The 27,996-nt window shown below is 44.0% G+C and overlaps 1 protein-coding gene and 1 long non-coding RNA gene across 3 annotated transcripts; one reads left to right on the top strand and one right to left on the bottom strand.

The window, feature by feature from the left end:
• Nucleotides 1–24: 24 nt before the first annotated feature.
• LOC103879794 lies at nt 25–2,560 on the bottom strand. The gene is made up of 2 exons (XR_001897561.3): nt 1,150–2,560; nt 25–943 (listed from the first exon to the last, which is right to left on the bottom strand). It is a non-coding gene; the product is annotated as an uncharacterized LOC103879794 (long non-coding RNA).
• MGST3 (microsomal glutathione S-transferase 3) lies at nt 2,560–27,996 on the top strand. Of its 2 annotated transcripts, none has more exons than XM_003893492.3 (6): nt 2,560–3,000; nt 22,189–22,312; nt 23,360–23,433; nt 24,334–24,391; nt 26,660–26,732; nt 27,741–27,996. In XM_003893492.3, exons 2-6 carry the CDS (start codon nt 22,196–22,198, stop codon nt 27,875–27,877), a joined length of 459 nt encoding a protein of 152 aa, XP_003893541.1. In that variant the 5' UTR covers nt 2,560–3,000; nt 22,189–22,195; the 3' UTR covers nt 27,878–27,996. The 2 variants fall into 2 exon arrangements, with proteins under 2 accessions (XP_003893541.1, XP_009191152.1); XM_009192888.3 differs by lacking the exon at nt 2,560–3,000 and adding an exon at nt 7,385–7,407.

Below are 27,996 nucleotides of genomic sequence, written 5' to 3'. Positions count from 1 at the left end.
TACAGAGTAATTTCTGAGCCAGTGTTACACATCCATAACTTATATTGTTTTAATAGTGTTGTGGAATCAGGAGGACCAGAGAGAGACCTTGGGGTGTATACAGGAGGATATCTACATGCATTCAGACCCAGCGGACTTAACATCCAAAGACTGGCCCCAGAACAAAGACAGCACTTGACTTTTATACACACTTTAAAAAGGGATGGGCTAGCTTGAAGCAGGCTTACAGTGGCGTGAAAGCAGGGCTACAGAGGCAGGACAAAGACAGTTAATCAAATTGTAACAGGTTCATAACTCAGGATTACACATGACCATGGCTATGCAACCCAGATGTCCATTATCTAAGTTTGCCTAGTGCCTAGCACAGCTTATTCCATGGCCTTCACTATGGCATCCAGGAGATCTGCTCAGACAGTTTATGAACTTCACTCCACTGATTAGATAAAACAGAAGACTTGAAGTCACCAGTTACAGAGAACAGGAATTTATAAACTCGTATCATAAAACAAAGGAAAATTTGTTTTTCTTCTCCCTGCATGGAGGGAGTGCTGGGAGAGATTCCAGAGCACATTCCTTTGTGTCCTGGCTCCTTAGATAGTATTACCAAGACTTTACCTGGGTCTGGGCTGTGCCTGTTGCTGCCTCTAGAACAAGTCAGCCTGATGCAGGAAAGCTTATTTCTCTTTTTAATTTTATTTTTCTTTCTTTAATTTCCCGCCTCAATAGGACTTGCAAAATATATTATCCTGAGACAAAAGGGCAGGACTTTTGTGTAGCACTTTGTCCTCACTTCACTTCAACTTCACAATAACTTTGTGAGAAAGGTCTTATTCCCATTTAGTGAGATAGAGGAAAATGACATCCAGTATTCAGTGTGGGAGACGACTGTAACTCTCTTCCTGGAATGCATCTTGTTGATAGAGATCAAAACCTAGAAATTCCTCTGCAAAGGAATTCAGTGAAAGAAAAAAAAAAGTCATAAGCATGTACACATATTTATCTACAAGGTTGTACACTGCAATAGGAAAGAAGTGAAAGCAAGCTAACTCCAACAAGAGAGGATTGGTGCATCCATGCTATGAAAAGACACGCACTGATTGCCAAATAATGTTGCAGCATGAACCATTCAAGAAATGAAAAGCGTCCTACCTGAAAAAAATACAGAGTGGATGACAGGAGCTTTCTAGTCCACAACATATTTAGGTTTCCAGTTGCAAATCAATAAAGTGACATTCTGGTCTATGTATAAAAAAAAAAAACAAACCGAAAAGAAATGAAAAGCAAAAAAATGGTTTACATTTTACGAAGTAAACAGACCACAAAACAGAATATACAGTATGATTCCATTGTGTGTATGCAATTTTTTTGTGGGCTTTTCTGTATTTCAAAAAATTCTAATATAAAGGAATACTGCTTTTGTAATAAGATTTCTAAAAGAAGGTCCTGAGTGATGAAGTACTTGTCTGTGGTCCGAGATAACTGGCAAAGGAGAGGCCAAATTTTTTTTTTTTTTTTTTTGAGATTGCAGTCTCTGGTGTAAAATGAGGGTGCAAGGTGCATCCCCGCTCCTGGTTTTTGAATCATCCCTTCCGCCACTTCGGAATGACTTTTCTTACGTAGAACAGCCAGCAAGTGGAGAAACTTACCTCAGTAATGCCAAACTGTCTCCCTAACTTACTTCCTCTCAATGTTCAAGCAAAACAAAACCCTTCTTGTATTTAAGAAGAAAGTATGAGAATGGCTGGAAATTGCTGAAACAGCAACAGTAAAGATTTAATGAGCTCTCAAAGTACTTCTAGATGTGCAAATATGACAACCCAATACAAAGAAACACACACACAACCTAGCCTTCAAAAATCTAGATTTCTGCCTTTCCACACCTAAACTTGGAATCATTCGGATGGGTTCCTAAGCACACTCTCTTGGAGGTGACGAATCCTCCAAAGAGGAGATAGGGGAGGGACAGGTGTGGCAATCTTCGGAAGAATGAGGGATGTCCAGAGGAGAGGTGGCCGGAGGGCGCACTTAAGACGCGCGGAAACTGGAATTGTGCCTTCTGCAGTCAGTTCCTTCGGCTTTTCCGGCATTTAGAAGCAAGTGTTCTACTCCTTCAGCCCGACTGTATCTGCAGGTCTCACACAAGCCCAAGACCCCTACCCCTCCTCCCCCGGCCTCGAGCCCCGCCCCGGACGCTGGACCCGAGGGCGTATCACATCAAAGGTCTGGGTCGCGAAGGCAGAGACTCCATGTGCCGCAGAAAAAAACTCTACGTAGACAATTGGGAGACTCCCTTTAAAAAAACAAAACTCCGGGACCACGCTACTCCGCGCGCAGGGGGCGTGGGTACGGCCCACCACGCGGGCAGGGCTCGGTCCCAGCTCTCTGCAAAACTAACAATATCTGTTAGGCCCTAAACAAAAAGGCCCTAACAGCGTTACATCCATTCACGTCGGGAGTGTTGCAACCTGGGACACCCAGCGTCTCCCACGCCCCAGCTACGCGCCTCCGGGACACACCAATTGGGGCGCGGCTACTTTCGCGCACGCGCCATGCATGGCCGTGCTTTGCCCTTACCGCAGAGAGCCTAAAACCGCTACGGTGGCTCTGCTGGGGATAAATTATTCACGTCCCACTGTTGTGCAAACCCAATCCGGGAGGTATGACCTGGCTGGGACAGTGTAGGAAGACGGCCACGAAGGCACTGGGGGTAGCAGATATATGTATTTGAGAATGGGAGGAGTAAATCTCTGGGCCACCATGAGCAGGAAGAAAATGCAACCTCCACCTCGCAACCAGTGGCCCGAAGTCGGCAACTTAGAGAGCGCGCGCGGGCGCTGGGAGTCCCGCCTTGGGAGCCCCGCCTTGGGGGCGTGGCCGCGCGCTGGCCGGCTGGGGCGGGACCTGCTTCTGGCCCCATCTAGCGCCGCCCCAGGCGAGGGCGCCGCACCCACACTGCGCTGCGCAGTTTTGTTCTGCACCAGCCGTTCGAAGGTGATCCAGGTGAGTGCTAGCACCTGCGGGCAGCCACGAGCACCGGGCCGCCGGCGGTGTTTCAGCCTTTGCGCAGGGCACTCCCATTTCAGCCTCTCCGAGCTGAATAGAGACCCGCTCTCTCTAACCTCCCCCCACCCTTATCAGTAGATTAGCGATCTGAATTTCCACCCCCTTTGCTCTCCTTTTGCCTTGCATCTTCTCCCTGGTGGAGTGGGTTGGGAGCTTCTAAGCGAGGCCCGACCTATTTATCTGTAACTCAGGAAAATTCTCAAGGTCAACCCTTCCTCAGTTCCTTCCTTTCCTCTCCCCGGGCTGTACAGTCTGAGGGCCCCTTCTTTCTACCTTCCGGAGACCACCCGACCTTGCCCTCTGCTGCTCCGGCGCAGAAGATAAGCGAGCGGGACACTGCAGGGGGAGTGGTTGTGCAGGCCTGATCAGTAACACTGGTTTCAGAAGTGGCCTGCGAGCGCTGCACCCGCTGCTGATGGGGATGTGTTGCTAGGGACGGTCGGGAGAGCCTCTGAGGGAATTGTGTTTGTTTTCCTCCTGCCTCTTAGAATCGTCTGTCCATTTGTATTGGAAAGGGGGTCATTTCCTACCGCTGACTTAGAGCAAGAGACGCCTCTGGGCGGGTGGGGGACTCTTCAGGTTCTTCCTTGGATTTCAGAAAATGCCCCTCCTTATCTGGGTTGGCAGCACGGAGCCGCAGGGCTGCAGTAGTGGGGCAGTTGCAGGGCGGTGGAAGGCGCTGGAGACTCCTTAGTGAGTCATTCCCCGAAGTTGTGGCTTCTGCTGATACTTTCCTTGAGAGTCACGAGTTTACAAGCTACATTGTAGCGTCGGGGGCAAGTGAGTGTGGGAAAGGAGGTAAAGGAAAAGCAGAGATTAGGATGGGTAGGAGAGGCAGGGGTTAGAACTTTAATTCCTTCACTGGGGACAGGAGGTGCCCTGGAGGGAAAGGCGCTTCCGGCTTTGCAGATACGTGCTGTGGGCCTAGGTGTGGTCCTGCGGAATTGCTGCAGATTTTAGATTGCTCACGGGTAGGAGCTGCAGCCAGGGCTTGTCTTGGGAAATCTGTAGATCACCTGCAGCCTGCAGTTCTGGGTGGCACCCAAGGTTATTGGCCAGAGTTACAGGCTATATTTTATTTCAGTGAATTCAGAGAGCACCTTGAGTCAGATCAAGAATGCTTATTTCCCTAGGAGATGAATTTAAGGAGTTAAAACTCACATATAAAATAGAAACAAATACTTTCATCCCGGGAAGACTTTCCGTTAAGCTTCCCTCCTGACACAATGTTACGGAAATAGAAAACTTTGTCAAGTGATTTTTTTTTAACCAATGTTACTATATATAAATCGGCAGGGAGACTGTCGCCAACCATAGAAACTGCGCTACAGGGGCCTCCTTAGATTAAGGAACAAAACTGGAGAAGGGCAGCCTTCCCCTTTATTTAGATTTCCTCCTGTTGGCTTAGAGTTCTGAAAAGACACAATCCTGGAAGAGAACCTACCTCCTCGCCTGGAGGTTAGCCCTGAGAAGGAACGTACAGGAAAGAAGGGCTGTACCCACTATTCAGAGAAAAGCTGAAAAGCCCCTGGAGCAGTCTGGAATGAGGTGGATGTCAAATCAATCTGTCAAAAGCAATTTAGTGCCTACTGCACATCTATCTGTAGTTAAACATATTGTGCCCTATGTTTATACTTAAATCTTCTGAATCTATATTTAGAACACCGTTACCGACCACAATTGACCACGAACCATTTAGCATTTTAAAGCAATATTTGTTTCGAAGAATATACTGCTACTGTTTTTGCAACTCAATTTATTAATGCTACTGAAAGCTTACCATCTTCCTGAATAAAAAGAATTTAGCAGTTAGCAGCAGGTAGATTATCGCTATGTAAAATAAAATTCCTGAGTTTCCCTCACTCTTTCTTACAGTACTTACCTACCTACCTGTCTCTGAGGAGAAACACTAATTAGGCAACAGGAAAATTGTACTATCTTTCAAATGCATTTGCAAATGCCTGTAAGGATTTTATTCTTTAGAATCATAGATCTTGCTGTTCCCCTCTGACTTCTTTCTAGCGTTGATCTGTTCATTAACTGGAACTTGCGTTCTAAGATTTAGTTGTCTTATTCCACCCTTTAAAAATAAGTGAAATTTTATTTTATAAATAAATAAATAAGCAAGCAATGTGAGCGGTTGTACCAAAGCTTCATTCTAAGTGTAGACAGGCCTGAAATGGTCGAACCCCTGTTTCAGGCAAAAGCCAGCAGCCTAGGTGGTTCCTTCCTTTGGAGTGGTTGGTACCCTAATAGGCATTCAGCAGCTGCTACAAATTAACTACAGTCTGCCTGCATTTCTTGTCATAGAACATTACCAAGTGGTGTCAATGTGACTCATTCGAGATGTTTTTTTCCTTCTGGAAGTCATAGCTTAGTTTCTCAGTGACTCTTGGTTCCTGTGTAATGCCAGTTAAGGGACAGCTATATGGGAATCATGATATATAAATGAAGTGCCAGTTTCTGTGTTACTTTGCTCTTGCAAACCTATATGCCTGAAAGATTGGGGGACGTTTTTTCCTTCCCGTAATCTCTACTTCTTTTGTCATACTGCGGTGCTGACACTCATTAAAAAGAAAATGTTCCTTGTTTGTACCTTTCCCAAAGTGTTTTTTTTTTTTTTCTCTTTCCAATTAGAAACATCTCGGGCTTTAATCAGTGGCAAAATTGAAGTTAATTATTTACTCTCTCTTCCTGTTAATGTATTTTGTACTCAGGAGAGGGTCTGGGGAGGTAGAAATGATTCAGAAGATGTCAGGTGTGGTCAAGCATGCTTTTCAACCTCATTGAGAGACAATAGAGCAAAAGGCTGAGAGCACAAATGAGCCAGACTGCTTGGGGGTGTGGGGATCTGACTGTGCTCTGTGTTCACTGTGTGACCTTGAGCAGGTCACTTCATCTTTCTGATACTGAGTTTCTTCATCTGCAAAATGGGAGTAATATCATAGGGATGCTGTGAGGATCTAAATGAGTTAATATTGATGAACTGCTTACAACAGGGTTTGCCCCATACTAAATAATGTGCATGGTGGTAATAATAATTGATTTCTCATACTTTTCTTCCTTGAGTCTATATCACTACCCTTCAGACACACTGGACTCCTTTCTCTTCTTCATACAAGTCAAACCTTTTTCTGTCTCAAAGTCTCTGCTCTTGCTGTTTTCTTTACCTGTGTTCTCTCTCACGTATCACTTTTTCCTCTTCAGATCCTTTATCACAATGTTACCCTCATGTTTTATGGTCCTCCTGTGTTTTTGTCTTCCCTGACCACATGCTCACTGGCGTTCTCAATCATACACTCTCTCTCTCCCTCTCTCCCTCCCTCCCACGTTCAACTGTGTATTCTAGACTCAGGACCTTCCTTCTCAGTCTTGATCATCCTCTTAGTAGCCCTGCCCCTTGAGTGGTACATGGCATTTAGTAAAGGATGAGTAAGGGAAGGAATCATTCTGAGAAAATACTGAAGATGATAGCTATGGACTTGAGGCAAGCATCCCATTTATGTAAAATGCTTTGTCCTACATTGAATTTATCATGTCAGCTTCATTTAATGCATTATGAGATGTTGTCTTTATTTTTCTTTCTGTATCCCATGGCTTCTCCCCATTCCCGTCCCTGCCCTCTGAAGTTGCTGCCTGCAGACCACGGGAAACATCCAGTGGACTGTCCCTGGGATCACATCTCTTGGGAAGCTCAGCTCCAAAGGGTCTAGCAAACCAGGGCTTATAAGTTAGGTGTCTCCCATAGAACCTTCTGTGTCAAGAATCTGGGAAAGTTTGTCCTCACACCTGCAGGGGAACCTGGGATTTATTCTGTCTTGTTATAAATCTAGTATTCTTAGATTCCTGACGAACAGAATTACCAGTTTTTTTCTCAGAGGAGATTTCAGTTCCATTCAAGCGTGTGTGTTTAGTGCCTTATTACACAGAAGGCACACTGCAGAGAAGCAGAAAGCAGGTAATTTGCTTATTTGGCTTTAACAGAGTTTTAACAGAGTTTGTATGAGTGCAAGCTTGTGCTCTATAACCAAGAACCATTCACTGGAACTTGAGCGTCCTGCTGATCTTCCCTCCCCCACTCCCAGCCAGTGCAGCCATGTATTAAGCAATTGTTTTCAGTACCAACAGTTTACCAAAGTGTTGGACTAAAAATGACATCTGAAACTTGAATATTTTATATGGTCAAACTACGGCGATTTAACTCTACAGTTGAATATATTTGGATTATAACACATTTATCTCTTAAAGGGACAGATCTTCCATCCACCTAACATAGAGTTAGCTTCCACTCTCCAAATATTCCACCAGCAACATTGATGAATATTGAAGACTGTGGACTATGAGGTACTGGGAAAGACCCACTCTATGACTTGCTTGCTGCTATTTGCCTCACTTGAACCAGTAATCAAGTGCTGGATAAATAATATGATTTCTGTTCAAGTTTTTTTTAGCCCTTAGGGAATAATCTACTGAATATGCAATGCAATTGTGGGGGGATAGTTACTTTTCATCACCTAGGTTTCTATTCCTTCTTTTAAGCGTAATTTAATCTGGCTGTCATGTGAAGGTTTGATGCTGAAACAGATTTTAGCATCTGTCTAATGTAGAAGTGGACTGGAACTAGCGTTCTGAAAATGTAGTCTGAACCCAAAGAAATCCCATGACTCCTTTTCTCTCCTATCATAGAAACAGATCATTACATTTTTAAAGTTTTTGTGTGTGGGTGTGTATGTTGTCATTTTGAGGTGGGGTTTCGCCATGTTGCCCAGGCTAGTCTCAAACTCCTGGGCTGAAGCAGTCCTCCCACCTGAGCCTGCCAAGTAGCTGGGATTACAGGCATGCACTACTGCACCCAGCTTAAGTTTTACTTTGTTTCTAATAGACATACAATATTGGACATATTCATGAGGTACAGTGTGATGTTTTAGCATGTATATACATTGTGTAATATCAAGAGGATTGCTTTTATGGGCCAGGCGTGGTGGCTCATGCCTGTAATCCCAGCACTTTGAGAAGCCAAGGTGGGTGGATCACCTAAGGTCAGGAGTTCGAGAGCAGTCTGGTCAACATGGTAAAAACCCATCTCCACTAAAAATACAAAAATTAACCGGGGCGTGGTAGCACACACCTGTAGTTCCAGCTACTTGGGAGGCTGAGGCAGGAGAATCATTTGAACCTGGGAGGCAGAGGTTGCAGTGAGTTGAGGTGGCACCACTGAACTCCAGCCTGGGCAACAGAGTGAGACTCCATCTCAAAAAAAAAAAAAAAAAAAAAAAAGAGTTTTTATGTTACTTCCCTCTAGGCTCTTTAATTTCTCCACTGAGCATTGTATGAGCTCCATTGAGCATTGTGTGGAGGGTCAGCTGCCCTGGCTGGAGATCATTTTGAGGCCTGTTCCTTCGTGGAAACATCTGGATGCAGAAGTTAGGCTGGACAACTAGCCAGGGGAGCTTTAAGTGAGCCAAGTGGACCCTCAGTACCACCTCAGAGTGTTCCAAGCTACTGTCTGGTGTTTGGGACTCAGGGAAGCCCATTTGGTATGATCAGACTAGCCCTTTATGTGGCCATCCTTGTGTGTTACTCTCATCAAAATGTTGATTTTTGCTGTGTAAGGAAGATTGGAATAGCACAGGCAGCCAAATAAGGATTTGAATGAAACATTGGAGAATGGCTTCAAGTTAATCTGTGAATGCTTTGTCATTGTCCCATCCCTGGATACATTAAAAAGAAAAAAAAAGAGCAGTTGAGAAATTGCAGTACAATTTGAGGAGAGCAATATCATACACAGAAGTAGGGACTACCATTGTCGAAGCTGGATTTTATTTATTTGGGAGCAAAGAGAGAGAGCTGAAAGACATAATCTTCTCTCCCTTAAGAATCTCATTGTCATTTAGTAAAATAAAAGGTAGTGTCACTTCATGGCTCAGAAGTGGTAAATTATTTGAGGCAAGTACCCAAATCCATAAAACGTGCCTTTTGTTTGTGGAATACTGATTGTATGCTGGGGAATTCTGGTGGGCAGCCAAGAGGAATTTGGAGAGTAGTGAAGGAGAACTTTACCCCAGGAGTGTTCTATTGGATGTAGTTCAGGAAGCTTTCTGGGTAAGCCTTGTAACCAAAGGAACCCTGCCCCAGTAAGATACGGCAAATGGTGGCAGAAGCAAGAATTAGAGGAAAGGTTGAGCAAAGTTTTGGTGTTAGAATAGCTATGTTTCCAGGAAACTCTGTCAGTAAAATTTCTAGAGCTAAGTATCTTAGCCAGATGTCATAATGAACCCCTGTGTTGCTAACTCAAATGCTGGAATGGAGCATATGTTTTAGGAGTTAGACCAACACTGCCTCATCTTAAGCCCAAGTTTGAGCACTCCTAAACTGAAACTTCAAGAGTGTGTTGTAGTTTACTTAAAACCCATTGGGCGTCTGCTGACTCTGGCTACACTGAAAAGTTTTTGCCCTGAGTGCTATTCTACCACCCACAGACCTCGGGGCCCTGCTGCTTACCAGGGCATATTAGTTTCCTAATCTACCCCTGAAAACCCACCATGGCCTGGGGCTTTTCTGCTGCCCCCCATGTCCTATACCCTGCTTGCTTCAAAATACTATTCCTACTTTTCTTCCACTAACTTGATAATGTCCTCCAAAACAATCATATTTGGCAAGTAATACACTGATAAATTTAAAAGTTACAAATAGAAGTGCTGCTATGTTTTTAAAACATTATAGGGCCAGGAACAGTGGCTCATGCCTATTATCCCAGCACTTTGGGAGGCTGAGGCAGGCAAATTGCTTGAGCTCAGGAGTTCGAGACCAGCCTAGCCAACATAGTGAAACCCCGTCTGTACTAAAAATACAAAAAATTAGCTGGGCATGGTGGCGCACACCTGTAATCTCAGCTACTTTGAGGCAGGAGGATTGCTTGAGTCCATAGGTCAAGGCTGCAGTGAGCCCTGATTTTGCCACTTCCACACCAGCCCAGATGACAGAGGGGGACCCGGTCTCAAAACACAAAACAAAAACCCAGCCAGGCACAGTGGCTCATGCCTGTAATTCCAGCCCTTTGGGAGGCCAAGGAGCGTGGATCACCTGAGGTCAGGAGTTCAAGACCAGCCTGGCCAACATGGCGAAACCCCATCTCTACTAAAATACAAAAATTAGCTGGATGTGGTGGTGTGTGCCTGTAATCTCAGCTACTTGGGAGGCTGAGGCAGGAGAATCACTTGAACGTGGGAGGTGGAGGTTGCAGTGAGCCAAGATTGTGCCACTGCACTCCAGCCTGTGGGACAGAGCTACTCTGTCTCAAAAAAAAAAAAAAAAAAAAAAGCCCACATTAGAGAAATAAATTAGGTTTCTAAAGTATTCTTAAAAGGGGCATCTGTGGAAACCACCCACTAATAACATACTTTAAGGTGAGACATGAATACTTCCCCCCAAGCTGAGGAACAAGGCAAGGATGTCGGCACTTGACACTGGTATTCAACATTGCATTGCCCCTAACCCAGGCAATCAGTCAAGAAAAAAAATAAAAGACATCCACATGGGAAAGGAAGAAGTAAAACTGTCTCTCTTTGCAGATGGTATGATCCTATATGTAAAGCATTCCAAAGATAGTGGATCTGTCTCTCCCTCCCCTAAGCTTTTGTGCCCTGACTCTGTTTCTCTCCCTTGGCTCCTAGAGTAGAAGCCCAGGGCGCAGCAGGATTCAGTTGCCTTCCATTGAACGTTGCAGAGGGCTTACCCTCAGTACTTCCCATGCTGAGGGAAGAGGTGATTTAACTTCTGAGTAAGGGACAAACCCAGCAATGTGTTAGTTGCAAAAAGCATGGACACTGGCATCAGTCTGCCTGCATTCAGACCCCAGCTGTGCACTCACCAGCTGTGGGACCTTAGGCGAATTGTTGACCTTCTCTTTGCCTCAGTTTCCTCATCTGTAGAATGGGGATGATAATAGTAACTACCATATGGGATTGTGTAAGGATGGAAAGCGTTAATTTATGTAAACTCGATTACAGTGCCTGCTGTAAAAGAAGCACTCTAGGCCTGGCACGGTAGCCCATGCCTGTAATCACAGCACTTTGGGAGGCTGAGGCAGGTGGACTGCTTGAGGTCAGGAGTTCGAGACCAGCCTGGCCAATGTGGCAAAACCCTGTCTCTATTAAAAATACAATAATTAGCCAGGTGTGGTGACATGAGCTTGTGATCTCAGCTACTCTGGAGGTTGACGCATGAGAATTGCTTGAACCCGGGAGGCAGAGGCTGCAGTGAGCTGAGATCATGCCGCTGCACACCAGCCTGGGTGACAGAGTGAGACCCTGTCTCAAAAAAAAAAAAAAAAAAAAAAGAAAAAACAAAAAAAGCAGCACTCTATGGGTACCAGGTCTTAGGTGTTACATATGTAGCAGTGATATTTTCAGTTTTGCTATTTCTGCCAGATGGGATGAAAAATTCCTTGAGAAGTTGGTTGCAAGTCCCACTGATTCATTAAATAGGCCTTTCATTTAAAGTCGTGTTTCTGATCGTTCAGAAGTTGAGGTGTGCCTGATCCATGGTATTAGAAGTGATGATCCCAGAGAGGTCATTCTGTAGCATAATGAGCATTACTTTTGAAAGATGGAGAACCTAGAACTCTGACTTAAATATTTGACTATGGGAAAATCTGATCTGGTGAGTGACCATGACCATGAAGTGAGATCTGGGAACCCAGTGGTGGTCACAGGATAGAGACTCTGAAGATACTGAGCTGGCTTACATACTTGCTTTGTTGTCTCGAGCCTCTGTTAAAGCTGAAAGAAGAAATCAGTCTTCTGCTGGGCACACTGTTAGTGTGTAATTGTGAAGAGCTTAGCTGGAGCTTGCTCTTCACAACAGCCTCTGATCTCATCGTCTCGTTCTGCTCTCAGGGGTGGTACAGAAGGAGCACCTCAGGAGCCTCCAAAGATAGTGGTAGAATATAGACCACCAAGAGAAAACTATGACTGTGGTTTTGAATCAGATAGAGTCACCACCTCCTGCAGATTTTGTTTTTGCTCAGAACAGTGGTTCTTAAAATGTGGTCCTTGACCAGCATCGTCAGGATCACCTAGGAACTAGTTAGATATGAAAATACGCAGGCCCCACCTAACATGACTGAACCAGAAACTCTGGGACCGAGGTATGGTTTAACAAACTCTCCAGGTGATTTTAATGCCACTGAAGTTTGAGAACCACTGATCTAGGGTATAGAACAGCAGCACTCTATTGAGTTTCTGTCTTCATGCAAGTTGCTATAAAAAATATAAGCAAGGAGATGTGCTCTCTGTCCTCAAAGAACACATAGCCCATTTGGAGAGGTATACTATATTCATTGCCACACAAAGGAGGCCTTCCCAGCCGGGATCCTGATGAAACAACCCTGCCCAGTCTCTACGCCATTGCCGTGTGTTTTCCCCAGAAGAGTTCCCACTCTTGGCCAGGTGCCTGTAATCCTAGCACTTTGGGAGGCTGAGGCGGGTGGATCACCTGAGGTCAGGAGTTCGAGACCAGCCTGGCCTATGTGGTGAAACCCCATCTCTACTAAAAATACAAAAATTAGCCAGGCGTGTTGGTGGGCGCCTGTAATCCCTGCTACTCAGGAGGCTGAGGAAGGAAAATCACTTGAACCCAGGGGGCGGAGGTTGCAGTGAGCCAAGATCATGCCACTTCACTCCAGCCTGGGCAAAAGAGCAAAACTTTGTCTCAAAACAAAAAAAGAATTCCTGGCCAGGCGCGGTGGTTCATGCCTGTAATCCCAGCACTTTGGGAGGCTGAGGCGGGTGGATCACGAGGTCAGGAGTTCAAGACCAGCCTGGCCAAGATGGTGAAACCCCGTCTCTACTAAAAATACAAAAAAATTAGCCGGGCATGGTGGCACACACCTGTAATCCCAGCTACTCCGGAGGCTGAGGCAGAGAATTGCTTAAACCTGGAGGGGCAGAGGTTGCAGTGAGCCAAGATCACGCCACTGCACTCCAGCCTGGGCGACAGAGCGAGACTCCGTCTCAAAAAAAAAAGAATTCCTACTCTCTGAAGCTGTCTTTTGTTTGCATGTTTGTTGTCAGTCTCCTGTCATCATTCGAAGGTCAGGGCCTTGAGGGCAGGACCCTTGCTTGTTCACTGCTGCATCCCCACCCCTCAGCAGTTCCTGGCATAGATAGCAAGTGCATGATGTTCTGGTTGAACAAATGAATTAAGTGTTCTTTGATTCATTATGCTGTCTATGGTAGGAAACTCTGTTTTGCAATCTGATTAGACCAGCCTTTTGCCAAATTTGAATTATTTTAAACAAAATCAGAACAAATGTGTAAGAGCATACAACTGATTTGTAGAAAAACCAGTATCTCCTCATTCAGGAACTGTTACATACAAGTGGACAGACATGTACACTTACCAGTATTTATTTCTTCATATTTGGACCAACATTTATTGTTTATACCAGGTACATATCTAGTTTATCTAATTTAATTCTGCAAACCACACTGTGATATAAGTGGGTAGTATTTTCCCTGTTTTGTAGAGGAATTAGATACATCCTAAAGCTTGCAGAGGCGATGTATGAGTACAGGTCTGTCTGACTCCTCAATTCCTCCTATCTCTAGTCTTGCAGATTTCCCAAGGAAAAGATGAATCATAAAACAGTATTGAAGTCCACTAGGAGTAAAAACATTTAGGATCTCTACTCTTAAATAAGTGACAAAAACTTTCTAATTAAAAAAATAGATAATTCAAATTCCTTTTAAACCTTTAATGTTCTCTTGACTTATCTATTTTGACTTAAGACTGCCAACAAACAGTTAACTAGGAGTGGCTACCTCTGTAATTGCTAATAAGGAAAGTAAGAATAGAAACTCTTTCATCCCATTTCTGTCTTTCCCTACCCATTTATTTTGTTTTTGTTTATTGTGTTATACCTAGTTGGTGATCATTGCTAGGTAGGGAAAAATCTGGAATTGGGTACTTGTTTACTTATTTGCCTGTGTCCCCTGCTAGAAAATGAGTGTCATAAAGAACCAACCTCTGGCTGTTCCCTGTTCGTCTCCAGCACTAGCCCAGTGAGTGGCGCATAGTGGGCACTCAGTAACCCCGAATAAGTAAATGAATGCATAGTCACCCTCATGCAGTGCTGAGCTGAGTGTCTGGCTGCAGCAAGGGTTTGAATGACTGCAGTTTCTGGATGTCCATAGTCAGTGCTAAAATCCTGCTTCCTTCTGCCTATTTCTGCCTTTCACATAATAGTGTATATTTTGACATGGCTGGCTGCTGAGAGTTCAGAAAAGGAGGAGGATATATGTGGTTCTAAGCTTTGCTATTTTAAAATGGCAGTTATAAATTATAAAATGTATATTCATTATCATTTAGCCAAACATCTCCATTGAACAGGTCAAGGACAGTTAACCAAACATTAACATATGTAACGTAACATAATATATAACATTTACTGAGTCCTTCCTATATGTCAGGCATCATGATGAATGTTTATAGACAGTATGTCCATCTAATCCTCTCACCAACCTTTCAAGGTTATATTATTATCTCCATTTAACAAGTGAGGAAACTGAGGCTGCTGAAAGGTGTTGAGTAATATTCCCAAGGACACTTAGCTAGGAAATATGAGAACCAGGTTCTGAATGCAGACAATTTGATTCCAAAACTGTATTCAGCTGCAAAGCTGTCTCGTGAACTGCACTTAGCAGATAAGTGGCGGAACTCAAGCCAGAAGTCAGGTCTGATCTTTCGGTTCCATCATTCCATACTGCCTGTTCCTCTGTCTTCTCAATGAATAATTATTGTCAAGCCACTCTTTATATAATTTTTTAAAATATGTATTTGCTCATTTTGAAAATTATAGAAAGTTACAAAGAAAATCTATAATCTAGCCATCTAGAAATAACTATGCTTATGATTTTTAAACTTTCTTAATTTTTTTCCATTATTAAGAAAACCAAGATTATTCTACATAGACTTTTATTTTCTTTTTTCCCCACTTAACCTGCTGTATATTGAGCCTGTTTTAACCTCTTTAATATTTGTACACACTGCTTTTAACAGTTGTATAATGTTCTATTTAACAGGTATATTATTTATTTACCTGGCCCTCTATTATTGGACATATGTAGTATTTCTAGTTTTGCCATCATAAATATTGCTGAAGTAAGTATCTTTGAGCCAAATTTGTTTGCATTTCTGATTGTTACCTCAGGATAGATTTCTAGTAGGATTAATGGGCCAAATAATATGAATATTAAAAAGAATATTACTGGCCAAGTGCTGTGGCTCATGCCTGTATTCCCAGCATTCTGGGAGGCTGAGATGGGAGGATCACTTGAGCCCAGGAGTTCGAGACCAGCCTAAGCAACATAGGAAGATCCTATCTCTTAAAAAAAAAAAAAAAAGAAAAGAAAAAATATATATAGGCTGGGCCTGATGGCTCACATCTGTAATCCCAGCACTTTGAGAGGCTGAGGCAGCTGTATCACTTGAGGCCAGGAGTTTGAGACCAGCCTGGCCAACATGGCAAAACCTTCGTCTCCACTAAAAAATAAAAAAATTAGCCAGGTGTGGTGGCAGGTGCCTGTGATCCCAACTATTTGGGAGGATGAGGCATGAGAACTGATTGAATCTGGGAGGCAGAGATTGCAGTTAGCTGAGATTGCGCCACTGCACTTCAACCTGGGCGACACAGCGAGACTGTCTCAAAATAAATAAATAAAAATAAAATAAAATAAAATAAAATTTAAAAATATGGAAATTAGCTGGGCATGTCAATGTGTGCCTGTAGCTCCAGCTACTTGGGAGGCTGAGTTGGGAGGATCACCTGAGCCCAGAAGATCAAGGCTGCAGTGAGCTATGATAGCACCACCACACTCCAGCCTTGGCAACACAGACCCTGTCTTAAAAAATAAAAAAAAAAATTACCTATTGCCAGGCTATCCTCTAGATGGTTCTATCTTATGCTTCCCCCAACAGTGTAGAAGAGGAAAGCTAGGTACTTTTAACTACAGTTATGTGTTCACTCATGATGGAGATATGTTCTGAGAAAGATGATTTTGTCATTGTGGGAATGTCATACAGTGTATTCACACAGACCTAGACAGTATAACCTACTACACACCCAGGCTATATAGTATGGCCTATTGCTCCTAGGCTGCAAACCTGTAATGTTACTATACTGAATACCATAGGCGATTGTAACATAGTGGTATGGATTTGTCTGTCTAAACATATCTAAAAACTTCGAAAAGATCCAGTAACAATATGGTATAAAAGACAAAAAATGGTACACCTGTAGAAGGCACTTACCATGAATGGAGCCTGCAAGACTGGAAGTGGCTCTGGATGAGTCAGTGAGTGAGTGGTGAGTGTGAAGGCCTAGGGCACTTCTGTACACTACGGCAGACCTTGCGTACACTGTATACTTAGGCTACACTACCTTCATTTTTTAATATTTTTTTCTTCCATAAGTTAACCTTAGCTTACTGAAGCTTTTTTACTATAATTTTTAAACTTTTGAATCTTTTGTGACAACACTTAGCTTAAAACACAAACACATTGTAACTGCATAAAAATTGTTTCTTTGTTTTTTGTTTTGTTATGTTTTTTTCTTGAGACAAGAGTCTCGCTGGGTCTCCCTGGCTGGAGTGCAGTGGTGCAGTCTCGGCTCACTGCAACCTCCACCTCCCGGATTCAAGCAATTCTCCTGCCTCAGCCTCCCAACTAGCTGGGATTACAGGCGCTCACCACCTTGCCTGGCTAATTTTTTTATATTTTTGGTAGAGACGGGGTTTCACCATGTTGGCCAGGCTGGTTTTGAACTCCTGACCTCAAGTGATCTGCCCGCCCTGGCCTCCCAAAGTGCTAGGATTACAGGCATGAGCCACCATGCCTGGCCAAAAATTGTTTCTTCATATCCTTATTCTATAAGATTTTTTTTCTATGTTTTAAATACTTTTTTTATTTTTAAAGAAGCAACACCATTCAGTTCAGAACGCCTGTACTGACTTTGAGCTGATGGCCTCTGTCTGTAGGTTTCTAATTGGAAGTGAAATTTTTTCTATTTTTAAAACTTTTTATTTCATAGTTACTTTTTAAGCTTTTTTGTTAAAAATTAAGACACAAACACACACATTAGCCTAGGCCTATACAGGGTCAGGATCATCAGTATCCATCTTCTGCCTCCACATCTTGCCCAGTGGAAGGTCACATGGACATACCTGCCATGTGTGGAGCTGTCCTCTCCTATGGTCACAAGGCCTTCTGGAATGCCTCAGGGAGGACCTGCCTGCACCTGTTTGACAGTTAACATTTTTTTTTAATAAGTAGAAGGAATAGATGATAATGCTGAAAAGCATAGTATAGTAACTACATAAACCAGTAACTGTTATTTATGATCATTATCAAGTATTAAGTGCTGTACTTATAATTATACATGCTATACTTTTATATGACTGGCAGCGCAGTAGGTTTGTTTACACCAGCATCACCACAAACATGTGAATGATGCAGTGTACTATGATGTTACAATGGCACAGTGGCTATGATGTCACTAAGCAACAGGAATTTTTTAGCTCCATTACAGTCTTGTGGGGCCATTGTTAAATATGCAGTCCATCACTGAAACCCATGGCTGTGTGTGGTAGAAGGTTTCAGTTCATAAATACTAATTTATACTGCTGGTTTATGACTAATCCAGGAAACTGCATAATGATTAACAAATGCTACGATATAACCAAGTGAATTGCAAAGTCATCTACACCGGTATTAAAGTTCAACTCAGAAAGGACTGTTGGACTGTGTCTGTAGCCCTATGTAGAAGAGAAAGCCAAGGGCAAAGTTCCCACTCTCAAGAACCTTATCTTGTTAGGTCCATAAAAGGGTTTCTGGTGACGCAAAGCAGATATATAATCAGCAAAATGTGGTGTGCAGTTCAAATGAGTGCTTGTGCCAGAGATTAGTGGGGTGCCAGCTATCAGTTCTTCCACCCTGTCCCTGGAAGCAATCTGCTACCTCTGGGGCTGGCACAACCCAGGGTGTGGCTGCGGCTGCCTAGGGTGTGGCCACTGTGAACTGAGCTGCATCCCCTTCCTGGTGCACACCCACACACACAAAAGCTACTCTCTAAGAAATGGGAATATCTGCCTCTTCGCCTTGGTATCTTCAGAAAATAATGATTTAGCAAATGATAGTTTTTTTGAATGTTGATTTAATTCAGCTGATTCTTTCCTTGAAAGAGAAGATTTAACCATTTTTCAGCAACTATGACAGAGTTTTCTCTGTGTTCTGAATTCCTCTTTCTTAAGATTTCTCTTTCTGGATTAGTCATAAGCCAGTCTTTCCTAAATACATTCAGTTTCTTCCGTGGTTTCAGCAGATACTTTTGAGGGAAGACACGGAAACTTAAATTGGTTAGGTGCGTACTTTATACCAGACACTGTGCCAGATGATAGAGATGATCTCAGGTGTGTGTTCAGGGGAGGGGGCGTGTGGTGGTGGTCATTCTGAAAGACACCTGGAGTTGCAGCTCAAATCATTTATTCCGTAAGTATCTATGAGCGTGCACACTGTGCTTGGCATGGAAGATGCAGACAAACATGGTCCTGCTCTGTTTTAAGTGAAGGTTGTTATGGCGTATAAAGCAGGACACCTCACTTGGTAGGAGTGCAAGGCAGTGTCAGGGAGGGCCGCTGCTGCCCTTCACGCAGGCAGCTTTGCAGGCATTGCTCCTGCACCTATGCAGATGTGTCTGTGGCTCGTGCGGGGGGACCCTCAGGGAGAACAGGCACGCTGCTGCCCCAGGCACTTACACTGTCCCTGTGACTGAGTATGCATCCTCTGCAAACCATTGCTGTAGCTGGGTACCCTTACTGTGAATTCATTGCCTTTCCAAGGTCCTCATTGTTCCCGGCTCTGCTTGTCCTCATCCAGATTCATACGCCATACATACCTTAACAAGGTCTGAGGAGAGTAACTTTCACTAGGGTGCAAAGGCCCATCAGGTTTAACCTCACAGATTGCATTTATACTTTAAAAGAGGGGCTCAGTAGTAAATATTGATTTCTAATTGTAGATTCTAACTGTAGATTGTAGAGCAGTTGCTTTGCTGTGACAGAGACATCTATGCAAGAGACACTTCTCTATCTTGCCACTTACCTACCTTAACCTCTTAAAATTAAGAAAAATAGAAGTCAGTGACTAAGCCACCAAATTTGAATGTGTTGCCTGGGCTAGCTGGAGTGTTTTGGGGGAGAATTCTAAAACCTGCTCTGGTCTTAGCTCTGCCCTCATTTAATGAGCCTCTATTTCCTTTTCTATAAAGTGGAGCAAACAGGATTTTTGTGAAGAGTAAAAGTGAGCTGAAAAGTGCTGGACTGACACAAGGTAGCCCTGCACGTAGCCAGGGAGCCCAGCATCCTGTCCAAAGATTAGAGTCTGAAAGTTGACTCTGTTGATTTGCAAACTTTGACCTAAAGCAAATATGCTTAATTTTATTGTCCTTAAATTTTATTGCTTCTGACAGAGGCACCTTTTCTTTTAAGGCAGGGTCTTGCTCTATTGCCCCATGCTTCAATGCAGTGATGCAATCATAGCTAACCTCAGCCTCCTGGGCTCGGGCGATCCTCCCACCTCAGCCTCCTGAGTAGACATGAGAGTCTCCCTGTGTGGCCCAGGCTGGTCTCAAACTCCTGGCCTCAAGTGTTCCTTCCACCTTGGCCTCCCAAATTGTTGGGATTACAGGTGTGATCCACCGTGCCCAGGTGGCAGCTTTATTTTAAATGACCTGTTTGCCCCAAATGTGTTCAATTTAAGGGTAGGCTGGAGGTTCAGTCATTTTTATTTATTTTCAAAGAGGTGTTCGGAATTCACACTCTGTATTTCTTTTACTAACTACTGTGGCTCCCTCCTCATGCTGACTTTCTACACTTGGGAAGAGAATGTGGACAAGGAAGCTTGGAGGGAAGCCAGAGACTCCTTGCTCTGTGCAGCTGCCCAGACAGGCCAGGATCTGCTGACCTGTGGAGCCAGCCCGCTGCAGTGTGTGCCCCCAGCCCTGGGAGGAGCAGCAGGCCTGCCTCAGAGAGCAGCTCAGAGTGAAGACTGTAGAAGGGGAAAACTGATGAGAATTATCGTGAACCATGGTGGGAAGGAGGGGTTTTTAGAAGTTAGGCCTGTTAGGCTGGGTGCGGTGGCTCACGCCTGTAATCCCAGCATTTTGGGAGGCCAAGGTGGGTGGATCATCTGAGCTCAGGAGTTCGAGAATAGCCTGGCCAACACGGCGAAACCCCGTCTCTACTAAAAATACAAAAATTAGCTGGGTGTGGTGGCCGCGTCTGTAATCCCAGCTATTCGGGAGGCTGAGGCAGGAGAATCACTTGAATTCGGGAGATGGCGCTTGCAGTGAGTTGAGATCATGCCACTGCACTCCGGCCTGGGCGACAAGAGCGAAACTCTATCTCAAAAAAAAAAAAAAAAAAAAGGAAGTTAGGCCTATTTTGCTGAGCTAAGAGAAACTTACTTTTAATGAACTGAGCTGCATGCCTACCCCAAATTCTGTTTTAAGGAAGATGCTCCGACCACGGTGTCAGTTTGACTCTAAATTTTCAAGTGATACTGAAAGGGAATATTGGAACCAAATGAATCTGAATGGGGGTCCCAGGTCTGTCACTGTCTGTTTTACACCTTGGAAACATTACTTAACCTCTTTTGAAAATAAGGATTTACCATCTTGTTGGTTGGTTTGTTAGGACGATTAGATACATTCCAGAGCAGGGTAACCCTCCTAAGTTAAAAGCAGGGATTGAAGCCAGGCAGTTACCAGGGATGGAAATTGTAGAGCTGAAGGCAGAACGCACACCGGAGCTGCTGGCTCGTGGAGGCCTTGCCCACCATAGGCAGCCCACGAGCGATCCCTTGAAACATGCTCCCCGCTCCTTTGGGCCCCGTCATGCTCTGGCCCTTCTTCCATCTGGTGGTCAGAGCTCAGAGCGGTTGGAGGGGCAGCACCAATTTACCATGGGATTGTTTTCACTCCCACCTGCCAAGTTCTGTTCTTGCTGCCCAGTCCCTTTCTTTCTTTCTCTCCTTTCCTCCAGGGGCAGGAGAATAACTTAGCTGAAAACGCTGAACAATGGGAAATGAGCTGGGATTAGCTTTTTCTCCAAACATTTTACCATGAAACATTTCAAACATACAGAAAAGTTGAAAGAATCGGACATTGACTGTCCGTATAGCTAACACCTAGAATCCACAACTGATACTTTGCTGTATGGATTTGCATCATCCTTTTAAAATGCATTTCAAAATCAGTCGCAGCCATCAGAACTCTACATGGGGCTAGTTTTGAAGTGATGATTTGTTGGGCAATCTGAGTTCTTAGGAGCTGCCCAAAGCCTCAGAGGCTCAGGAGCCATGCTCTGCTTTCAAAGTACTCAGCCTGGGCCTTCCCCTACCTGTGTGAGATGTCTGCTGCTGCACCTGCACATGCCCCAGGGTCGAAAGGAGGCCTCGGGGGTCCTGCGCTCACAGTGTCCCCCATGCCTGAAGGCAAAAAACTTGGAATCACTTATGCATATACTATTTTGGATGCTTGGTTTCTTGCTTGCTTTCTCTCTGTCTCTCTCTCTCCCCCCTCCACCTTTCCCCTTCCCTCTCTCTCTCTCCCCTCCCTCTCTTTCCTTCTCCATCCCTCTTTCCCACCAAGCTCTGCTCCCCTCACTCCCTCCCTCCCCCTCCCAATGTAATGTACACTTTAGCATTTTACCATGTTAAATATTTTTTCAATCATGTGATTTTTGTTGGCTATATTTTTCTACAGCAATGACTACTGCAGTGATGTAGATAAATCTCATAATGTTGATCAGAATCTCCCAGGCACAAAAGAGAAAAAAAGATACATGATTGTATACTTTTCTGTGTATAGACTGCATAGTTGAGTAATTTTTAAATTATTTTATATGGTACTGTCTCTGATGACTTCTTAGAAACATCAGATTGACTCACACCTTTTTTTGGTCTCTATTTATGCATTTCCCATTAATAAAGCATGCTGCTCCCTAAGGCTTCACACCATGAAATAGCCACAGTGCTGGGGGCTGTCCCAACATGTTCTTTCTTCCACAGACGCAAGATGGCTGTCCTCTCTAAGGAATATGGTTTTGTGCTTCTAACTGGTGCTGCCAGCTTTATAATGGTGGCCCACCTAGCCATCAATGTTTCCAAGGCCCGCAAGAAGTACAAAGTGGAGGTAAGTGGGAACACAAGCTGGTACCCTTGTAGGTTTGTCTGGGGGCCACAGGCTTAGCCAAGAACTTGTTTTCAGCCATGGAGGGAGAGGCAAGGAGTTAGTTGTGAAAAGTGGCAGTTTCAGGACTGGATCTATTAGCGATTCTGCTTCTTCGTGGTGGGAAAGAGGCAAGAAATATGGGGCCCTGCTAGGGAGTAGTTTCCATCTTGTTTGACTTTGTCTCTTCTGTAGAAAGACCAGGTATGCTGGGATTCCAATAGTACACTTTTGGCTGGAGCTATTTGCTAGGAAGAGTCACTGTATTTTCTACAGTGGGTTAAATAGCAACATTGTTTCATGGTGTGCCACTTTAAAAATGATGTTGTAAGATGATTTTCCTGTTTTCCAAGTAGAAAAGAGGTATGTGGTGTTGAGATTAGCCTGGACTTAGACATAGGAAGGTGGTCTATTAAATACTTCCTTTAGTTTTAGATGATGTACAAGGGATAATTACTAAGGTTGTCCCTGGTGAGCAATTTTAAATGTCTGTTTCTGTTTAGCAACTTAATAATTAAACTCCCTTACTAGAGCTTCTTTTAAGTTTTTATATTTAGTTTCTTTTTTTTTTTTTTCCTTCCAATGGACACTTCCATTAAGATTCTCACACACTCAATTTCTGTTCTTCTATTAAGGGAAATCTTAAAAGGATGTGGTATTTGGTGACTCTTAGGAAGGCTCTATTTCCCTACGGTATCTTTGTAATGCATCTGAAATCCACCGTTGATGCTTAACGTCAATGAAAAGCAGAGTTTGGCACAAAGCTGCCTCTTTCCCTTGTGCAGCTACAGCGCAGACATACATTCTTATTCCTGGATATTTAATAGAAACATTGAATCTGTGTCTGAGAATTGAGACCCTTGTCACTGTAAATAAGCAGAAATCGAATGGTCATCTATCAAGGGTGTGAAAGAAGATACTTTGGAATATACTATTTTTAAGGTTGATTTTAACTTTCAACACTGAATGCTACTCTTGACCATCTAATCAGTATGTGCTTTGTTGTGACAGTATCCTACCATGTACAGCACGGACCCTGAAAATGGGCACATCTTCAACTGCATTCAGCGAGCCCACCAGAACACGTGAGTGTCGGCCCTGCCGGGCACCAAAGACATCTGCAGAGTGGGTGTTTTCCGTCTAACACCTCAGCCCTTAGTGCGCTGTGTCTGCTGAGTCATAGTGACGGTGATAATCATGGGCACCTCATTAAAAGTCTTCAAAAATTATGTATGTGAACACATTGACTATTAAGCAAACTGAAGAGTGGTTGGAATGGTGGGATTTCTGGATATTCTTTTCAAAAAATGTCTTCATGGTTGCATTACCTGCTACAGTTTTGCAGCATGACCCATCTAAACTGATGTTGACTCTCCCAGGCCTAGGGAGTAAAGAGGTTTTGAATGCTGTAAGGAAACCCACTGTGACTCACCAGGACCTTCCACTTCCATTGGTTAGATGTGAGGTCCTTTTACTCAGCATGTTCCAAGTGACCTCTAATCCCATGCGGAGCAAAGGAGGGTGGATGTTAGTGACCAGGTCTTCTCCCTGCAGTCAGTGTTTATTTTTGCCCCCAAGCGTCTAACTTGGCAAGGAAGATGTAAAGATTCATAGTGCTGGCCGGGTGAGGTGGGCTCACATCTGTAATCCCAGCACTTTGGGAGGCTGAGGTGGGTGGATCACTTGAGGTCAGGAGTTGGAGACCAGCTTGGCCAGCATGGCAAAACCCCATCTCTACAAAACTTAGCCAGGCGTGGTGGCAGGCACTTGTAATCCCGGCTACTCAGGAAGCTGAGGCACGAGAATCACTTGAACCCGGGAGGCGGAGGTTGCAGTGAGCCAAGATTGCGCCACTGCACTCCAGCCTGGGCGACAGAGAGACTTCATCTTTTCTTTAAAAAAAAAAAAAAAAAAAAAGATTCATAATTCTACACAGGCATACTTAAAAAGGGCACTTTTTAAAAGTTTCTTTCTGTCAATTCCAGGTTGGAAGTGTATCCTCCCTTCTTATTTTTTCTAGCTGTTGGAGGTGTTTACCACCCGGTAAGTTTTCCAGGAGGTGTCCATCTGTTTGGATGTAGTTCACTGAGCTATTATCGGGGACAGAAGGAGGAAATAAACATGCAATGAATATCTTCAGTGTCTAGGCACCGTATATTTAAAAGGATTTTATTCAATTATTTCTTACAGAGTTCTTTAAAGTAGGTGGGATTTTCCTCATATTTTACAGATAAGGTAAAGCCTCTCAGATACTATTTAAACTTCACGAGGTCAAATAGCTACAGAGTAGAAGGATTAGAATTTGAACCCAGGTCTGTCTGGTTCTAAGTTTCATGTCTATAAGAGTTCATTTGTTGTATTAATTCATTCACACAGCAAACTGTCACTCACCACCTGGGGTAAAGCAGTGATCAAAGCAGACAAAGACCCCTGGTTTCGTAGAGCTTGCCTTTTTGTTGTAGGGGATGGGGTGGTCGCAGACAAAAAGCAAAACCTAAGTAAATGACATCATGTGTTAGGAGGTGGTGAGTGCAGAGAAGAAAACAAAGCAGCAAAGGTGGAAAAGGGGGTATGGAGTGGGATAATTTTGAATCGGGTGGTCAGGGAGGGGGGCTTTGCTGAGATGATAGTTAAGCAAGTGTAAAAGGAGGTGAGGGAGCAGGTGCTGCATGTGTCTCCCAACCTCCAGCCAGAAGACAAGCAAGGCCCGAGGCAGGCACCTGTCTGGTTTGTTTGGTGAGCAGTGAGAAGCCAGTGGAGCCAGGAGAGGGTCAGCAACAGAGGGCAGAGGGGTGAGGAGGCAGATCACCAGGGCCTTGCAGGCCTCTGCAGTATAGATAGCCCTGTGGGCTGGAGATGTAGTCTGCACTTAAACATATCTAAATAAAGCAAATGTATCTGCCTCTAATTAATTGTCATTTGGGTCTTGTCTTGGACAGAAGTGCTCCCTTTTCCGAGGCCAGATTATCTCCTGAAATTGAGTCCTGACCAGAGTGGTGCCCCTTCAGACTTCTGGTGCTAAGCCTTTCCTAACCATCTGGTCCACACCTGAATGCCTGGTACTTTTGTTAAAAAGCTGCCAGAGTGGCACATCTACTGCTCATGACCTTGAAGGCCTGCATTTTTTTTCAAAGAAACATCTACTGCTCTTGTGTCTCTTAGGAAAGGGTATCTTTCTGGTGCCTCTCAAGACCCCCATTCCTAGCAAGTGACTAGACTAGCTGGTCTGAATAGCCCAGGTCTCTAGATTAGGCCTCATTTGGTGTCCCCACTCCATCCCCATTCCTAGCTCACATCCCTGGACCCCATTCCTTGTGGGTCGTTCTGAAAAATAAGAGCTAGTCTGGGGACAAGCACCTAACAATTGTTCCTAGGTTGCCAGTCATTAGGCAACATTATAGTAAAGAAGGGCCTGGCAGAGGCTAGAGCTGCTACATCGTGACTTGAGGGACTGGCGTTTGTTTTCATTTGTTTCACCCTCCTGTTGATATTTAACGTTACCCAAAGTCAACTCAAACAAACAAAGACCCCGATGCAGTAACCAGTAACCTTTTCCCTACCAGTAGCACTGCTGAGTGGGAAAGACACTGGGGAAGGTGGCCTTCTCACACGCTCTCTTCTGTGTTCTCTCCTTGCTTTTCTTAACCAAAGAAGTCACCCCAGCATGGCAGCCAAAGGGATGGATTTTTCATCTAAGTTTTTATTCTCTCTGCTCAAGGGCATTGGGAACAGGGAGACTTTTCTCTCAAAGACCATGTATTCTGGGGTTCACAATACAAGAAGCTCTCCCCCTCTTTCTAGTGGAGCTACACCCCTAGTGTAGCCTGCAGAACCACCTGCACCCATCCCTGCCAGTGACTGACTTTACATAGAACAGCAGCTGAGTCTTCAGTCAGTCTCATGCTCAGAGGCCCATTTGAGAAAACGGCATTTCCCCTAGTCCTGACTTTGGGGCAGTTCCCTTTTCTGGCTTGCCCTGAGACCGCCTGGCCCACATGTCCTTCTCTTGCTCTAGCACAAGTTCCCCAAGATGCCCAGGGCAAGAGGGGGGATTCCTTCCATCCCACCTGTCTAGGAGAAGGCCAGTACTCATCTCTGAGGTCCACAAGCCAAGCCAGTCATAGAAGAATCACAGATATTTTATTTTCCTGACTGAAACTAAGTTAATTCTACCTAGTTTGGGTGGGGAGTGGTTAGCCAAACCATGAAATTACTAACTTTTTGCTAACATATTGTGTAATCAACCCTAGATGTTAATAAAGGTTTGCTTGTTTGTTTCATGCAAATACTAATGTAGCCCTTTTTTCTTAGCGTATAGCTTCCGGCCTGGGCTTGGCCTGGATTGTTGGACGAGTTCTTTATGCTTATGGCTATTACACAGGAGGTTAGTACATATTGACATTTGCCAAGGAAACAAATTTTAAATTTTAAATCCTATGCTGGCCAGGCACAGTGGCTTACACCTATAATCCCAGCACTTTGGGAGGCCAAGGAAGGCAGATTGTTTGAGCTCAGGAGTTGGGTACCAGCCTCTGCAATGTGGTGAAACCCTGTCTCTACAAAAAATACAAAAATTAGCCGGATCTGGTGGTGCACACCTGTAGTCCCAGCTATTTGGGAGACTGAGGTGGAATGATTGCTTCAGCCCAGAAGTTTCAGGCTGCTGTGAGCCATGATTACACTACTATACTCCAGCCTGGGAGACAGAGCAAGATCCTGTCTCAAAAAAATAAAATAAAATCTTATGCTACTGTATTTTTCTTCTTGGGAATTCGAGAAAAGGGGAAGTCACTTGATATTTAGGTAAAAGGTCTGTTTTCTTTTTTTTTTTCTTTTGTAACAAAACTTACTTTTATTGAGCATTTTCTATGTGCCAACCACTATAAGAACTTTGCATATGTTATTTAACCTTACAACAATTCTGTAATATAGATACTGCATTTTACAAATTAGGAAACTGGGACTCAGCATGATTAAAGCTGTAGGTCACAGAGCTACTAAGCATAAACTAGTAAACTAGGAATCAAATCCATGCAGTTCAACTCCAGAGCCTCATCATTACTATACCTGCTATAATCTGAGTAAGGAGGAGGAAAAGCCATTTTTGGCTGTATTTCTTTGAAAGAGAGGCAACTCCTTCCAAAGGTCCTGGAGCAAAGTTGCTGTAATTATTATCCCGTAATTTTCTAAGATCCAGGCAATACTACTGTGGCACATTACTTGGCATGTGGTATCTGACTTGCCAACAGCTTCAGGCAAAAGAGTTAGTTAACCTCCTAAGGCCAGTTTGTCTAATGTACAACCTCAGATGCCATGACAGAATGACTTGCGAATGTTGAAAGCGTCGTAATTCTGGAGCACTCCTGGTAACTTGTTCTTTCTTCTTTTTCAGAACCCAGCAAACGTAGTCGAGGAGCCCTGGGGTCCATCGCCCTCCTGGGCTTGGTGGGCACAACCGTGTGCTCTGCTTTCCAGCATCTTGGTTGGGTTAAAAGTGGCTTGGGCAGTGGATCCAAATGCTGCCATTAAAGAATTTTAGGGGTTTAAAAACTCTTATTCATTTTAAATGACTTACCTTTATTTCCAGTTACATTTTTTTTTTTCTAAATATAATAAAAACTTACCTGGCGTCAGCCTCATACCTAAAA

The sequence above is a fragment of the Papio anubis genome, chromosome 1, assembly GCF_008728515.1.
Source record: "Papio anubis isolate 15944 chromosome 1, Panubis1.0, whole genome shotgun sequence".
NCBI lineage: Eukaryota > Metazoa > Chordata > Mammalia > Primates > Cercopithecidae > Papio > Papio anubis.
The sequence above is the reverse complement of the archived record's forward strand: the minus strand, read 5'-3'. Positions and strand labels throughout refer to the sequence as shown.

What these genes read in the sequence shown, in the direction of transcription:
- MGST3 (XM_009192888.3), top strand. An exon ending in GCAAGAAGTACAAAGTGGAG is followed by an intron (nt 22,313 to 23,359) that starts GTAAGTGGGAAC and finishes TTGTTGTGACAG; the next exon opens with TATCCTACCATGTACAGCAC. An exon ending in TTGGAGGTGTTTACCACCCG is followed by an intron (nt 24,392 to 26,659) that starts GTAAGTTTTCCA and finishes CTTTTTTCTTAG; the next exon opens with CGTATAGCTTCCGGCCTGGG.